The sequence below is a fragment of the Zalophus californianus genome, chromosome 8, assembly GCF_009762305.2.
Source record: "Zalophus californianus isolate mZalCal1 chromosome 8, mZalCal1.pri.v2, whole genome shotgun sequence".
NCBI lineage: Eukaryota > Metazoa > Chordata > Mammalia > Carnivora > Otariidae > Zalophus > Zalophus californianus.
The window spans coordinates 87435954-87454228 of NC_045602.1; the positions used below are offsets into that span (position 1 = coordinate 87435954).

Below are 18275 nucleotides of genomic sequence, written 5' to 3' on the forward strand. Positions count from 1 at the left end.
GATGGACCCTCAACTCTATGGTCAACTTATCTTTGAGAAAGCAGGAAAGAATGTCCAATGTAAAAAAGACAGTCTCTTCAACAAATGGTATTGGGAAAATTGGACAGCCACATGCAGAAGAATGAAACTGGATCATTTCCTTACACCACACACAAAAATAGACTCCAAATGGTTGAAAGACCTAAACGTGAGACAGGAGTCCATCAAAATCCTAAAGGAGAACACAGGCAGCAACCTCTTTGACCTCAGCCGCAGCAACTTCTTCCTAGAAACATCGCCAAAGGCAAGGGAACCCAGGGCAAAAATGAACTATTGGGATTTCATCAAGATAAAGAGCTTTTGCACAGCAAAAGAAACTGTCCACAAAACCAAAAGACAACTGACAGAATGGGAGAAAATATTTGCAAATGACATATCAGATAAAGGGCTAGTATCCAAAATCTAGAAAGAACTTATCCAACTCAACACCCAAAGAACAAATAATCCAATCAAGAAATGGGCAGGAGACATGAACAGACATTTTTCCAAAGAAGACATCCAAATGGCCAACAGACACATGAAAAAGTGCTCAACATCACTCGGCATCAGGGAAATCCAAATCAAAACCTCAATGAGATACCACCTCACACCAGTCAGAGTGGCTAAAATTAACAAGTCAGGAAATGACAGATGTTGGCGGGGATGCGGAGAAAGGGGAACCCTCCTACGCTGTTGGTGGGAATGCAAGCTGGTGCAACCACTCTGGAAAACAGTATTGAGGTTCCTCAAACAGTTGAAAATAGAGCTACCATACAACCCAGCAATTGCACTACTGGATATTGACCCCAAAGATACAAATGTAGGGATCCGAAGGGGTACGTGCACCCCAAATGTTTATAGCAGCAATGTCCACAATAGCCAAACTGTGGAAAGAGCCAAGATGTCCATCGACAGATGAATGGATAAAGAGGAAGTGGTATATATACCCAATGGAATATTATGCAGCCATCAAAAAGAATGAGATCTTGCCATTTGCAACGACATGAATGGAACTGGAGGGTGTTATTATGAGTGAAGTAAGTCAATCAGAGAAAGACATGTATCATATGACCTCATTGATATGAGGAATTCTTAATATCAGGAAACAAACTGAGGGTTGCTGGAGTGGTGGGGGTGGGAGGGATGGGGTGGCTGGGTGATAGACATTGGGTACAGTATGTGCTATGGTGAGTGCTGTGAACTGTGCAAGACTGTTGAATCACAGGTCTGTACTTCTGAAACAAATAATGCAATATATGTTAAGGGAAAAAAAAGAAGAAGAAGATAGCAGGAGGGGAAGAATGAAGGGGAGTAAGTCAGAGGGGGAGATGAACGATGAGAGATGATGGACTCTGAAAAACAAACTGAGGCTTCTAGAGGGGAGGGGGGTGGGGGGATGGGTTAGCCTGGTGATGGGTATTAAAGAGGGTACATTCTACGTGGAGCACTGGGTGTTATGCACGAACAATGAATCATGGAACACTTCATCGAAAACTAATGATGTAATGTGTGGTGATTAACATAACAATAAAAAATTATTAAAAAAACAATAAGATAACACCTCACACATATTAGAATGGCTATCATCAAGAAGATGAGACAATAAGTGTTGGGAAGGATGGAGGAAACTGTGGTGAAGATGTACACTGTTGATAGGAATGTAATTTGAAGCAGCCACTATGTTAAATAATATGTTAAATTATAAGGAGTTTCCTCAAAAATTAAAAACAGAACTACCCCATGATCCAGCAATCCCCCTTCTGGGTATATATCCAAAGAAAATGAAAACTAGATATTGAAGAGATATCTGTACTTCCATGTTGCAGCATTATTTACAATAGCCAAGATATGAAAACAGCTAAGTGTCCATCAATGGATGAATGCACAAAGAATATGTGATGATGGATGGATGGATGAATGGATGGATGGATGGATGGATATATACATACATATAGAATATTATTTAGCCATGAGAAAGAAGGAAATCCTGCCATTTGTGACAACATAAATGGATCTTAAAGTCATTATGCTACATGAAATAAGCCTGAGAAAGACAATTGCATGGTATCACCTAATTGTGGAATTAAAAAAAAAAAGTCAAACTCATAGAAACAGGGTAGAAAAGTGGTTGCCAGAAGGGGAGTGGTGGAAACAGAGAAAGTTTGGTAAATGGGTACAAATTTTTAACCATAAGATGAATAAGGTCTGAGGGTCTAATGTAAAACATGGTGACTATAGTTGATAACACTGTATTGTATAATTGAAATTAGCTAAGAGAGTAGGACTTAAATGCTCTTACCAAAAAAAAAAAAAAAGGATAAATATGTGAGATGATGAAGGGGATCCTTTCACAATATATATGTATATCAAAATACCACAATGTACACTTCAAATATCTTACAATTTTTATGTCAATTTTACTTGAATAAAGCTGACTTTTTTTTTAAAAAGAGTATATGGGAACTCTATGGGCTATTTTTACAACTCTTCAGTAAATCTAATACAAAGATTTTTCTCAATGCAAATAATTAAATAGCACAGCACTAAATGGGTCAAAAAAGAAAAAACCTGGTGATGGGTATTAAGGAGGGCACGTACTGCATGGAGTACTGAGTGTTATATGAAAACAATGAATCATGGAACACTATATCAAAAAGTAATGATGTACCCCCCCCAAAAAAGTAATGATGTACTGTATTGTGACTAACATAACATAATAAAATTTAATTTAATTTAAAAAAAGAAAGAAAACACAAGGGAAATTTTAAAAACTCTGAGATGCATGAAAATACAGCTTACCAAAAATTACAAAATACAGAGCTTAAAGTCCTTAGCAGGAAATTTATAGCTATAAATGTCTATACTAAAATATATATATATATATATATATATCAGTAACATAGAAGAAACCAATAACATAATCTTCTACCTCAGGTAACTAGCAAAGAATAGCATGCTAAGTCCAAAGCAAGCAGAAGGAAAGAAATTAAGAATAGAGGAAAAATTTGTGAAATAGCAATTAGAAAAACAATAAGGAAAATCAATAAAGTGAAAAGGTAGCTCTTTGAAAACATCAACAAAATCGCTATACCAGTTCTTTAGTTCAACAAACCACAAAAAAGAGAGAGGGGGGAGGGAGGACTCATATTGCTAAAATCAGGAATGAAAGAGGGGACATCACTACCTACCTTACAGAAATAAAAAGGATTATATAAGAGCATAATGTGAACAACTGTATGTCAACAAATTATATAACATAGGAAAAAGGATAAATCCCTAGAAAGATACAAACTACTAAAACTGACTCAAGAAATTGAAATTCTGAACAGATCTGTAACAAATAAAGAGATCAAGAAATTAGGAATCAAGAAAACTTCTATAAAGAAAAGCCCAAGACTACATGCCTTCCCTGGTGAATTATACCAAACATTTAAAGAATTAACGTAAGTCCTGCACAAATCTTTCCGAAGTAAAATTAGAAAGAACACTTCTTAATTCATCCTATGATTTCCTGATACCAAAATCAGCCAAATACATCATAAGAAAGAAAACTACAGATTAATATCTCTGATGTGAAAAATCCTCAACAAGATACTAGCAACTGTATACCAGCAATACATAAAATCTACCCAGCAATATAAATAGGACTATACACCACATTAATAGAATAACTAACAAAATTCACATAATCATCTCAATAGATGGGGAAAAAACTTTTTTTCTTTATTTTCTTTTTTAAAAGTTTTTATTTAAATTCCAGTTAGTAAACATACAGTGTAATATTTGTTTCAAGTATATATTAAGGGATTCAATACTTATATACAACACCCAATGATCATCACAAGTGTACTCCTTAATCCTCATTACCTATCTAACCCATGTCCTCACCCACCTCCCCTCTGGGAACCCATCAGTTTGTTCTCTGTAGTTAAGAATCTGCTTCTTGGTTTGCCCCTCTCTCTCTTCCCTATGCTCATTTGTTTTGTTTCTTAAATTCCTCACATGAGTGAAATCATATGGTATTTGCCTTTCTCTGAATGACTTAGTTCACTTAGCCTAATACTCCCTAACTCCATCCATGTCATCATAAATGGCAAGATTTCATTCTTTTTTGTGGTTGAGTAACGTCCCAGTGTGTGTGTGTGTGTGTGTGTGTGTGTGTGTGTGTGTGTGTGTGACCATACCACATCTTTATTTTGAGTATTGTAGATAATGCTACTATAAACATCAGGATGCATGTAATCTCTTTGAATTAGTATTTTTGTATTCATTGGGCAAATACCTAGTACTGCAACTGCTGGATTAAAAGGTAGTTCTATTTTTAACTTTTTGAGGAAACTTCATATTGTTTTCCACAGTGGTTGCACCAATTTGCATTCCTACCAACAGTGCAAGAGGGTTCCCCTTTCTTCACATCCTTGCCAACACCTGTTGTTTCTTGTGTTGTCAATTTTAGTCATTCTGACAGGTGTGAGGTGACATCTCATTGTAGTTTTGATTTCTATTTCCCTGATGACGAGGGATGTTGAACATCTTTTCTTGTGTCTGTTGGCCATCTGGATGTCTTCTTTGGAGAAATGTCTGTTCATGTCTTTTGCCCATTTTTAATTGAATTATTTGTGTGTTTAGTTTTTTGGGCATTAAGTTTTTAAGTTCTTTTTATATTTTGGATACTAACCCTATATCAGATGTCATTTGTAAATATCTTCTCATTCCGTAGGTTGCCTTTTAGTTTTGTTGAGTGCTTCCTTTGCTGTGGAGAAGCTTTTTATCTTGATGAAGTCCCAAAGTTCATCTTTGCTTTTTTTTCCCTTGCCTCAGAAGACATATCTAGTAAGAAGTTGCTACAGCTGTGCTCGATTCAGCAGCACATATACTAAAATTGGAATGATACAGAGAAGCTCAGCATGACATCTGTACAAGGATGACATGCAAATTCATTAACTGTTCCCTATTTTCTTTGAAAAAAAAAAGTTGCTATACCCAATGTCAAAATGGTTATTGCCTGTGTTCTCCTTTAGGATTTTGATGGTTTCCTCTCTTACATTTAGGTCCTTAATCCATTTTGAATTTATATTTGTGTATGGTGTAAGAAAGTGGTCCAGTTTCATTCTTTTGCATATTGCTGTCCAATTTTCCCAACACCATTTGTTGAAGAGACTGTCCTTTTTCCACCGGAAATTCTTTCCTGCTTTGTTGAAGATTAACTGACCATATAGTTGTGAGTTCATTTCCGGGTTTTCTGTTCTGTTCTATTGACCTATGTGTCTATTTTTATGACAGTTCCATACTGTCTTGATCATTACAACTTGGTAATATAACTTGAAGTCCAGAATTGTGATGCCTCCAGCTTTGCTTTTCTTTTTCAAGCTTGCTTCGGCTATTTAGGGTCTTTTGTGATTCCATACAAATTTTAGGATTGTTTGTTCCAGGTCTGTGAAAAATGCTGGTGATATTTTGATAGAGATTGCATTAAATGTGTAGATTATCTTGGGTATTATAGACATTTTAACAATATTTGTCCTTCCAATCCATGAACATGGACTGTCTCTCCATTTACATGTGTCATCTTCAATTTCTTTCATCTGTGCTATATAGTTTTCAAAATACAGGTTTTTCACTTCTTTGGTTATGTTTATTCCTAGGTATCTTATGGGTTTTGGTGCATAAATGGGATTGATTCCTTGTTCTCCTCTGCCGTTTCATTATTAATGTATAGAAATGCAACAGATTTCTGTACATTGATCCCATGCAGAAAACACATTTGACAAAATCCACCATTTCGTGATAAAAACACTCAATAAACTAGGGAAGAGAAGTCAAATCCTTCAGCTACAAATAAAAACATTTGTGAAAAATCCACACCTAGCTTCATACTTAAGGCAGATAGCCTGAGGTAAGACAAGGAGGTGAAGGTCGTCGGTGGGTGCCCGCTCCGAGCTGCAGAGCGCGTGCGCGCGCGGCCCCACGCCACGGTGGATCCTGCCCGCTTTGCGGCGCACGCTCGCAGTCAGTGGTGTGTTCTAGGTCAATGGCTTCTAAGACTCCAGTTGGATTCATTGGACTGGGCAACATGGGGAATCCAATGGCAAAAAACCTCATGAAACATGGCTATCCACTCATTATTTATGATGTGTTCCCTGATGCATGCAAAGAGTTTCAAGATGCAGGTGAACAGGTAGTGTCTTCCCCAGCAGATGTAGCTGAAAAAGCTGACAGAATTATTACAATGTTGCCCACCAGTATCAATGCAATAGAAGCTTATTCTGGAGCAAATGGAATTCTAAAAAAAGTGAAGAAAGGCTCACTACTGATAGACTCCAGTACTATTGATCCTGCAGTTTCAAAAGAATTGGCCAAAGAAGTTGAGAAAATGGGAGCAGTTTTCATGGATGCCCCTGTTTCTGGTGGTGTGGGAGCTGCTTGGTCTGGGAACCTCACGTTTATGGTGGGAGGAGTTGAAGATGAATTTGCTGCTGCCCAGGAGTTGCTGGGGTGCATGGGTTCCAATGTGGTGTATTGTGGAGCTATTGGGACCGGGCAGGCTGCAAAGATCTGCAACAACATGCTGTTAGCTATTAGTATGATTGGAACTGCTGAAGCTATGAATCTTGGAATCAGGTTAGGGCTTGACCCCAAACTATTGGCTAAAATCCTAAATATGAGCTCAGGACGGTGTTGGTTAAGTGACAGTTACAATCCCGTACCTGGGGTGATGGATGGCGTTCCGTCAGCTAATAACTATCAAGGTGGATTCGGAGCAACACTCATGGTTAAGGATCTGGGTTTAGCACAAGACTCTGCCACCAGCACAAAGAGCCCAATCCTTCTGGGCAGTCAAGCCCATCAAATCTACAGGATGATGTGTGCAAAGGGTTACTCAAAGAAAGACTTCTCATCCGTCTTCCAGTTTCTTCGAGAGGAGGAGAGCTTCTGAGTTTACCCTTGGCCACGGACACTGTTGGACACCAAACTCTATCTTGGAGGCTCCTTATAGCTCACTCCACAAGTAAATGGGTTTAATCAAAGGTCAGCTGTCTGCTTTTGATTATCTAGGTTCCAGTGAACCCTAGGATTGTTGACCCATTTTTAACTGCTTATTCTTTTTATCTATTTAGCAAACATGTTATCTGAATTTATTTTCCTGAAAGCCACTGATGGTCTCTGCTAACTAGCTGATTAACCTTTTTCAAAAGTTTGATCCCTGAGCATCTTCAGCTACATCGTTGCATACTTCAGTCAGGATATTATTTACTCCACTTCACAGATAAAACCAAATATTTTTCAAACAGGATGGAACCAAGCTGAAAGAAAAGAAAAGAAATTGATGTGGGGAAAGGAGGTAGAAAAAGGGGAAGTATAGTGAATGACTACCTGTGTCCCTCGGGAAGTTTGTCCTGTTAACCAAGTGGTGGTATTCTTGCAGTATTGAGGTCACTGATTTCCCAGGGAGTTGATAAAGCTAGAGAACTCCTTGCTGCATGTTTTATAATTTGGACTCTGTTACATTACCTTAGTGTGTCCTTGTTACAGTTCCCAATACTCAGCAAACTTGTTTTTTATATTTTTGCTTCCTTGTACATTCTTACTACATATTTTTTGACTTCAAAAGAATGACATCTTTAGAGCTGTTTCAGAGCCAATGATATTTGCTTTAGATAATTATTACATTATTCTAAATATAACTGTATTATTTTGAATTCAAATAAATTTCTATGCTGATAATAAAAAAAAAAAAGACAAGGAGGTGAAGACTACCAAAGAATTCTTTCAAATTTTTGAGAGAAAATGATTTTAAGCCCAGCATTCCAGTCATTACCAACCTGTTAACCAAGTGTGAATGCAAAAGAAAGACATTTTTTCTGACATGAAAAAATGTAAAAAATTTGCCTTGTTATGCACACTTTTCCAAGAAAGATACTTAAAAGTGTATTCTGGCAAAATGAGGATATAAATCAAGAAATAAAAATATTTGGATAAAATAAATGGAGGAAGATACCCAAACATTCAATAAAAAGAAATTATAGGGTGATAGCTAAGTAGAAAGTGCTTGGTTTAAACTAGAAAATGAAATGATAAAGCTCCATGAAGAATATCACCAAAGAATGCAGGAAGATGAATGGAAAAGATTTCATGTAACAGATAGCAAAAAGCTAGGAGATAATCGTAATTATTGGAAAAGACATATCTCTCTTATCTCAATGACAATAAAAACCTATTAGAAGTTCCAGGGAATACAAAAAACTAAATAAATCTAAATAAGAAGCAAACTAGGGGCACCTGCGTGGCACAGTTGGTTAGGTCTCTTGGTTTTGGCTCAGGTTGTGATCTCAGGGTTGTGATTTCAATGTCATGAGATTGAGCCCCACCACGGGCTCTGCTCTCCACACTCAGTACAGAGTCTGCATGGGAATTCTCTCCTTCCCCCTCTGCCCATCCCTCCTGCATGTGCATGCTCTCTTGCTCTTTCTCTCTCTCTAAAATAAATAAATAAATAAATCTTTTTTTTAAAAAGAAGCAAACTAAACATAGCATGATTTTGGGCAGTTGGTTGAGTTCCGTAAAACACAATCAGAATTACTTTTATGATAGAAACATTTTCCTTGGCATGGCAAGGATTAGTGACAATGGGTCCCTTAAGAAGAATATTATATCTTAGTACACTCCTCAGATATGAAAAAAAATTTATGTAGTAGTGATACTGAGAATGTCATTTATTGGTTTTCAGATTTTAGAATTAACCTGTAAATACAGAATATTTGATTATGGTTTCAAAACAGATAATAAATGGTATCAACCGTGTCATCTTATCAATCCCTTTTAAAAAATTTTTTTTTAATTTTTCATTTTTAGAGTGATATTCTATCTCTTCATAGTAGTTACCCTATTGTTCTCTCTTTAAAATTTTGAGATACAGTTTCTTCTAACAGATCAAAATATACCCTAAATCTCTAGTGTAGGGCTTTATTCTAGTCTCCTGCCTGATCACATTCTCTCCCTTTTTTTTCTTTTTTTTAAATTTTCTTCTTTCTTTTTTCAAACAACTTCTTATCAATTCCTTTTATAAAATTTTTTATAATTTTCATCTTCAGAGTCATATTCCATCCCTTCATCATATTAACCCTTATTTTTGTACATATATAAATTTCTTTCTTTAAAATTTTGGGAAGCCCTTTCTTCTAACAGACCAAAATACAGCCAAACTCTAGGGTGTGGCACTGATCAATGCACGAGCCTGATCATACTTGACAATATTCTGGGGTTTTTGTTCTGTTCTTATCTTTATCTTTTCCTTTTTTTTTATTTTTCTTTCTTCTTTCTTTCCCTTTCTTTTCCCCCGATTTCAGGTCTTTTCTGATTTGTTTAGAGTATATTTTCTGGGGATGTTGTTACCCTGTTAGCATTTTCTTCTCTCATTCATCTATTCTCCTCTGAACAAAATGACAAGATGGAAAAAATCACCTCAAAAAAAAATAATAAGAGGCAGTACCAACTGCCAGGGACCTAATCAATACAGCTATTAATAAGATGCAGAACAAGAGTTCAGAATGATGATTTTAAAGATACTACCTGGGCTTGAAAAAAACACAGAAGTTATTAGAGAAACCCTTTCCAGAGACATAAAAGAACTAAAATCTAACCAAGTCAAAATCAAAATGAGGTGCAATAAAAAATGGAGGCTCTAACTGCTAGGATAAATGAGGCAGAAGAGAGAATCAGCGATATAGAAGACCAAATGATGGAAAATAAAGAAGCTGAGAAAAAGAGAGATAAACAACTACTGGATCACGAGGGCAGAATGCGAGAGATAAGTGATACCATAAGACAACACAATATTAGAATAATTGGGATCCCAGAAGAAGAAAGAGAGAGGGGCAGAAGGTATATTGGAGCAAATTATAGCAGAGAACTTCCCTAAGGTGGGGAAGGAAATGGGTATCAAAATCCAGGAGGCACAGAGAACCCCTCTCAAAATCAATATAAATAGGTCAACACCCCGAGATCTAATAGTAAAACTTAGGAGTCTCAGAGACAAAGAGAAAATCCTGAAAGCAGCTCAAGACAAGAGATCTGTAACCTACAATGGTAGAAACATTAGATTGGCAGCAGACCTAACCACAGAGACCTGGCAGGCCAGAAAGGACTGGCACGATATATTGAGAGCACTAAATGAGAAAAATATGCACCCAAGAATACTATATGCAGGTAGGCTGTCATTGAAAATAGAAGGAGAGATAAAAAGCTTCCAGGACAAACAAAAACTAAAGGAATTTGCAAACACGAAGCCAGCCATACAAGAAATGTAGAAAGGGGTCCTCTAAGCAAAGAGAGAGCCTAAAAGTAACATAGACCAGAAAGGAACTCATACAATATACAGTAACAGTCACCTTACAGGCAATACAGTGGCACTAAATTCATATCTTTCAACAGTACCCTGAATGTAAATGGGCTAAATGCCCCAATCAAAAGACACAGGGTATCAGATTGGATAAAAAAACAAGACCCACCGATATGCTTTCTGCAAGAGACTCATTGAAAGTGAGGGGGTGGAAAACAATTTACCATGCTAATGGACACCAAAAGAAACCTCGGGTGGCAATCCTTATATCAGACAAATTTGATTATAAACTAAAGACCATAATAAGAGATGAGGAAGGACACTCTATCGTACTTAAAGGATCTTTCTAACAAGAAGATCTTTCTAACAAGAAGATCTAACAATTATAAATATCTATACCCCTAACATGGGAGCAGCCAATTATATAAGCCAATTAATAACAAAAGCAAAGACACACATCGACAACAATACAATAATAGTGGGGGACATTAACACCCCCCTCACTGAAATGGACAGATCATCTAAGCAAAAGATCAACAAGGAAATAAAGACTTTAAATGACACACTGGACCAAATGGACTTCACAGATATATTCAGAAGATTCCATCCCAAAACAACAGAATAAACATTCTTCTCCAGGGCCCATGGAACATTCTCCAAATAGATCACATCCTAGCTCACAAATCAGGTCTCAACTGGTACCAAAAGACTGGGATCATTCCCTGAATATTTTCAGACCACAATGCTTTGAAACCAGAACTCAATCACAAGAGGAAAGTTGCAAAGAACTCAAATACATGGAGGCTAAAGAGCATCCTACTAAAGAATGAATGGGTCAACCAGGAAATTAAGAAAGAATTTGAAAAAAATTCATGGAAACCAATGAAAATGAAAACACAACTGTTCAAAATTTTTGGATGCACCAGGGCAGTCATAAGAGAAAAGTATATAGCAATACAAGACTTTCTCAAGAAACAAGAAAGGTCTCAAATACACAACCTAACCCTACACCTAAAGGAGCTGGAGAAAGAACAGAAAATAAAGCCTAAACCCAGGAGGAGAAGAAAAATAATAAAGATCAGAGCAGAAATCAATGAAATAGAAACCAAAAGAACAGTGGAACAGATCAAAGAAACTAGGAGCTGGTTCTTTAAAGAATTAACAAGATTGATAAACCCCTGGCCAGACTTATCAAAAAGAAGAGAGAAATGACCCAAATCAACAAATTCATAAATGAAAGAGGAGGGATCACAACCAACACCAAAGAAATACAATTATAAGAACATATTATGAGCAACTCTATGCCAGCAAATTAGATAACCTGGAAGAAATGGATGCATTTCTAGAGATGTATCAACTATCAAAACTGAACCAGGAAGAACTAGAGAACCTGAACAGACCTATGACCACTAAGGAAATTGAAGCAGTCATCAAAAATCTCCCAACAAACAAAAGCCGAGGGCCAGATGGCTTCCAGGAGAATTCTACCAAACATTTAAAGAAGAATTAATACCTATTCTTCTGAAACTGTTCCAAGAAATAGAAATGGAAGGAAAACTTCCAACCTCGTTTTATGAGGCCACCATTACCTTGATCCCAAAACCAGACAAAGATCCCAATGAAAAGAATTACACACCAATATCCTTGATGAACATCGATGCAAAAATTCTCACCAAAATATTAGCCAATAGGATCCAACAGTACATTAAAAGAATTATTCACCATGATGACCAAGTGGGATTTATCCCTGGGCTGCAAGGTTGGTTCAACATCTGCAAATAAATCAACGTGATACAATACATTAACAAAACAAAGAACAAGAATCCTATGATCCTCTCAATAGATGCAGAAAAAGCATTTGACAAAGTACAGCACCCTTTCTTGATCAAAACTCTTCAGGGTATAGGGATACAGGGTACATACCTCAATATCATAAAAGCTATCTATGAAAAACCCACAGCGAATATCATTCTCAATGGGGAAAAAAATGAAAGTTTTCCCCCTAAGGTCTGGAACATGGCAGGGATGTGCACTATCACCACTGCTATTCAACATAGTATTAGAAGTCCTAGCCACAGCAATCAGACAACAAAAAGAAATAAAAGCCATCCAAATCGGCAAAGAAGAAGTCAAACTCTCACTCTTTGCAGATGATATGATACTTTATGTGGAAAACCCAAAAGACTCCACCCCAAAACTGCTAGAACTCATACAGGAATTCAGTCAAGTGGCAGGATATAAAATCAATGCACAGAAATTAGTGGCATTCCTATACACCAACAACAAGACAGAAGAGAGAGAAATTAAGGAGTCAATCCCATTTACAACTGCACCCAAAATGATAAGATCCTTAGGAATAAATCTAACCAAAGAGGCAAAGAATCTGTACTTAGAAATCTATAAAACACTCATGAAAGAAATTGAGGAAGACACAAGGAAATGGAAAAACGTTCCATGCTCATGCATTGAAAGAACAAATATTGTGAAGATGTCAATGCTACCTAGAGCAATCTACACATTCAATGCAATCCCCAACAAAATACCATCCACTTTCTTCAAAGAAATGGAACAAATAATCCTAAAATTTGTATGGAACCAGAAAAGACCCCAAATAGCCAGAGGAATGTTGAAAAAGAAAAGCAAAGCTGGCGGCATCACCATTCCAGACTTCTAGCTCTATTACAAAGCTGTCATCATCAAGACAGTATGGTACTGGCACAAAAACAGACAACATAGATCCATGGAACAGAATGGAGAGCCCAGAAATAGATACTCAACTCTATGGTCAACTCATCTTCAACAAAGCAGGAAAGAATGTCCAATGGAAAAAAGACAGTCTCTTCAACAAATGGTGTTGGGGAAATTGGACAGCCACATGCAGAAGAATGAAACTGGATCATTTCCTTACGCCGCACACTAAAATAGACTCCAAATGGTTGAAAGACCTAGATGTGAGACAGGAGTCCATCAAAATCCTAAAGGAGAACACAGGCAGCAACCTCTGCGACCTCAGCCACAACAACTTCTTCCTAGAAACATCGCCAAAGGCAAGGGAAGCAAGGGCAAAAATGAACTATTGGGACCTCATCAAGATAAAAAGCTTTTGCACAGCAAAAGAAACAGTCAACAAAACCAAAAGAGAACCGACAGAATGGGAGAAGATATTTGCAAATGACATATCAGATAAAGGACTAGTATCCAAAATCTATAAAGAACTTCTTAAACTCAACACCCAAAGAACAAATAATCCAATCAAGAAATGGGCAGAAGACATGAAGAGACATTTTTCCAAAGAAGACATCCAAATGGCCAACAGACACATGAAAAAGTGCTCAACATCGCTCGGCTTCAGGGAAATCCAAATCAAAATTTCAATGAGATATCACCTCACACCAGTCAGAATGGCTAAAATTAACAAGTCAGGAAATAACAGATGTTGGCGGGGATGTTGAGAAAGGGGAACCCTCCTACACGGTGGGTGGGAATGCAAGCTGGTGCAACCACTCTGGAAAACAGTATTGAGGTTCCTCAAAAAGTTGAAAATAGAGCTACCATACAACCCAGCAATTGCTCTACTGGGTATTTACCCCAAAGAAACAAATGTAGGGATCCGAACGGGTACTTGCACCCCAATGTTTATAGCAGCAATGTCCACAAGAGCCAAACTGTGGAAAGAGCCAAGATGTCCATCAACAGATGAATGGATAAAGAATTTTGGTATATATATACAATGGTATATTATGGAGCCATCAAAAGGAATGAAATCTTGCCATTTGCAAAGACTTGGATGGAACTGGAGGGTATTATGCTGAGCAAAATAAGTCAATCAGAGAAAGACATTAATCATATGACCTCACTGATCTGAGGAATTCTTAATCTCAGGAAACAAACTGAGGGTTGCTGGTAGGGGATGGGAGGGATGCAGTGGCTGGCTGATAGACATTGGGGAAGGTATATGCTATGGTGAGCACTGTGAATTGTGTAAGACTGTTGAGTCAGAGACTTGTATCTCTGAAATAAATAATACATTACATTAAAAAAAGAAGAAGAAGATAGCAGGAAGGGAAAAATGAAGGGGGGGGGAATCGGAGGAGTAGACGAACCATTTAAGACTATGGATTCTGAGAAACAAACTGAGGGTTCTAGAGGGGAGGGGGAGGGGGAAATCGGTTAGCCTGGTGATGGATATTAAAGAGAGCACATACTGAATGGAGCACTGGGTGTTATACACAAACAATGAATCATGGAACACTACATCAAAAACTAATGATGTAATATATGGTGATTAACATAACATTATAAAAAATAATTAAAAAAAGATGAATGAAAATGATAACACAACATACTATAACTTACGGGACACAGAGGAGGCAATGCCCAGAGAGAAATTTATAGCTGTAAATGCTTGCATTAAAAAAAATAAAGATCTCAACTTTATACCTTGAAGAACAAAAAAGAAGAAAGGGGGGAGGAGGAGGGGAGGACGAGAAGGAGAAGAAGAAGGAGGAGAGGGAAAAGGAGGGGAGGAGGAGGATAGGTGAGGGGAGGAGGATGGGGGGGAGGAGGAAGAAGAAGAGAAAAAGCAAACTAAACTCAAAGCTAGATGAAGGGGAGGCGCCTGGCTGGGTCAGTCAGTAGAGCATCCAACTCTTGATCTTGAGGTCATGAGTTCAAGCCCCACACTGGGTATAGAGATTACTTTTTTTTTAAAAAAAGCTAGCAGAAGGAAGAAAATTAACATTAGAAAAGAGGTAAAGAACAGAAAAATAATAGAATCAATGAATCTAAAATTTTGTTCTTTGAAAAGATCACAAAATTGACAAACCTTTAGCTAGACTGACAAAGGAAAAAAAGAAGATACAAATAACTAAAATCAAAAATTAAAGTGGAGATATTACTACTGACCTTACAAAAATAAAAAGGATTATAAGAGAACACTAAGAACAGTTGTATATCAACAAATTCAATAACCTAGATGAAATGGACAATTTCTAGAAACACACAAATTACTTAAATGATTCAAGATAAAACAGAAAATTTCTATAAATCTATAGTAGTTAAAGAGATTGAATCAGCCCAAGGAGGGGCAACAGAGAAGTGACAGTTCGCACAACAGGAAGGAGATCTGTTTATACTGATTTGGAGCATGCTGGGGTACTTCTCTGGGAACAAAGGAACTAGCCGGCACCATTTTCCTCCCCCACCTTCCAGCATCAACACAGAGCCATCTGCAGGAGGTGGCACTGCACAGACTCTTGCTACCTAACCTGCTAGCACTGTGCCCCACCCATGAATTCTCCTGAGGTTTGTTCACTCCAAGCCTACTGGCATCAGCCTTAGGCTCAGCGAAATTTTTGTTAACATTGCACTTGCCCACCCAACCACTGCCTCTGTATGCTGCACCCCTACAGCCACTGGGCCTCAGGGGAGCCAGCCCAGGACTAGCAGTTTAGTGCAAATTTTGATAAAACCATGCACACACCCTGCCCAGTCACCACCCACACAGATGCCAAGTGCCCTGACCACAAATACTGCCACCTTGCACCATGCCCCCAGCAGCCACCTGGCTGTGGAGGATCTGGCCTATGATGAGTGGCTTACAAATTTTGCTAACACTGCCACCCTGCCCCCAAGCCCTTCTGCTGTCATGTCCCCTCAGAGCCAGCCTTCCTGGGTCTCACTAACATCACATAAAGCAAGCACACCCCACAACAGGCAAAGAGTCAGTGCAGACACCTGTACCAAAAGGAAAAAATGACTCAGACATAATAGCAAGATGCAAGCAACACACATAAGAGACTACCCTGAAGTGCCAGACTCTGGTGAACCAGGGGCACTGAACTGCAGGGCACTACACAACCTCTTCTTCATAAAGTTACTACTTTCAAGGGCAGAAGACCTAGTTAACTTTCCTAACACATAGAAACAGACACAGAGAGGTAGACAAAATGAAGAGACAGAAAAATATGCCCCAAATGAAAGAACAGAACAAATGTATAGCAGGAGATCTAAGCAAAAGAGAAATAAGTAATATGCCTGATAAAGAATTTAAAATAATGATCATAAAGATACTCACTGGACTTCAAAAAAGAGTGGAAGACATCAGTAAACCCCTTGACAAAGAGATAAAAATTACATATCAGAGGTGAAGAACTCAATAAATGAAATTAAGAATACAATAGATGGAATAAATAGTAGACTACAGGAAGCAGAGTAATGTATCACGGACCTGAAGGATAGAGTAATGGAAAGCAATCAAGCTGAACATGTGAGAGACCAATACTGCATTATGAGAATAGATTTAGAGAACTCAGTGACACATCAGGCATAATAATATTTGCATTATAGGGATCCTAGAAGGAGAAGAGAGAGAAAGGGGGGCAGAAAATGTATCTGAAGAAATAATACCTGAAAATTTCCCAAATCTGAGGAGGGAAACAGAGATCCAGATTCAGGAGGCAGAGAGATCCCCCAAGAAATTCAACCCAATGAGGTCCACACCAAGACACAGAGTAAATAAAATTAAAACAGCAAAAAATAGTGATAAAGAAGGAAATTTTAAAGGTTGCAAAAGAAAAGATCATTACATACAAAGGAACACCCATAGGACTATCAGCTGATTTTTTCAGCAGAAAATTTGCAGGCCAGAAGAAAGTGGTATGATGTATTCAAAATGCTGAAAGGGGAAACCCTGCAGCCAAGAATACTTTACCCAGCAAGCCTATCAGTCAGAATAGGAGAAACAATTTCCCAGACAAACAAAAGTTCAAAGAATTCATGACCACTAAACCAGCCCTACAAGAAATGGTAAGGGCAACTCTGTAAGTGGAAAAAAAATAATAATAAGAGTAAGATAAAGAAGAAGCACAAAATAAAAGGATGTAAAAGATGATACCAAATATCTAAAACATGAAGGGGAGAGGATTAAAGAATGAGTTCAAAATTAAGCAACCATTACCTTAATATAGACTGCTGTATGCAGAAGATGCTATATATAAACCGAATGGTAACCACAAATCAAAAAATAGTAATAGATATGAAAAAATAAAGAGTAAGGAACCCAAGTATATCACTAAAGAAAACCAACAAATAGTGAAAGAGAAAGAGACAAAAAAGGATCAGAGAAAAAGTACAAAAACAGCCACAAAACAAGTAACAAAATGCCAATAAATACATACCTATCAATAATTACTTTGAATGTATATAGACTAAATGCTCCAATCAAAAGACATAAGCTGACAAAGTAGATTAAAAAAAAAAAGACCCATCTCTATGCTGTCTACAAGAGACTCATTTTAGACCTAAAGACACCTGCAGATTGAAAGTGAGGGGATGGAGAAACATTTATCATGCAAATGGATGTCAAAAGAAAGCCAGAATAGCTATACAGAAGAAACTTTAAAATAAACTCTGTAAAAAAAAAAAAACAAAGAAAGATACTATATAATAATATAGGAGAGAATCCAATGAGAAGATACAATTGTAAATATATAAGCACCCAATATGGGAGCACCCAAATACATAAAAGAGTTAATAACAAACAAAGGAACTAATCAATAGTAATACAATAATAGCAGAGGACTTTAACGCCCTGCTAACACTGATGGGCAGATCACCCAAACAGAAAATAAACAAGGAAACAGTGGCTTTGAATGACACACCGAACCGGATGGATTTAACAGATTTGTTCCATTCTCAAAGAGCAGAATACACATTCTTTTTCAAGTGTATGTGGAACATTCTCCACATTAGGTCACATATTAGGACACAAAACAAGTCTCAATAAATTCAAAAAGATCAAAGTCACACCATGCATCTTTTCTGACCACAATGCTATGAAATTATAATTCAACCACAAGAAAAAAATATGGAAAGAACACAAATACATGGACATTAAATAACATGCTACTAAACAATG

General features: G+C 37.4%; 1 protein-coding gene and 1 non-coding gene across 2 annotated transcripts; both read left to right on the forward strand.

Annotated features, from left to right (window-relative positions):
* Nucleotides 1-1636: 1636 nt before the first annotated feature.
* LOC113937588 (3-hydroxyisobutyrate dehydrogenase, mitochondrial-like) lies at nucleotides 1637-7750 on the forward strand. Its single transcript, XM_027622116.2, has 2 exons — nucleotides 1637-1678; nucleotides 5909-7750. Exons 1-2 carry the CDS (start codon nucleotides 1637-1639, stop codon nucleotides 6953-6955), a joined length of 1089 nt encoding a protein of 362 aa, XP_027477917.2. The 3' UTR covers nucleotides 6956-7750.
* LOC113938771 lies at nucleotides 4871-4977 on the forward strand. The gene has a single exon (XR_003524978.1). It is a non-coding gene; the product is annotated as a U6 spliceosomal RNA (small nuclear RNA).
* Nucleotides 7751-18275: the final 10525 nt, after the last annotated feature.

What these genes read in the sequence shown, in the direction of transcription:
- LOC113937588 (XM_027622116.2), top strand. Translation starts at nt 1,637, where the DNA reads ATGGAGGAAACTGTGGTGAAGATGTACACTGTTGATAGGAAT. An exon ending in TGTACACTGTTGATAGGAAT is followed by an intron (nt 1,679 to 5,908) that starts GTAATTTGAAGC and finishes TAAGGCAGATAG; the next exon opens with CCTGAGGTAAGACAAGGAGG.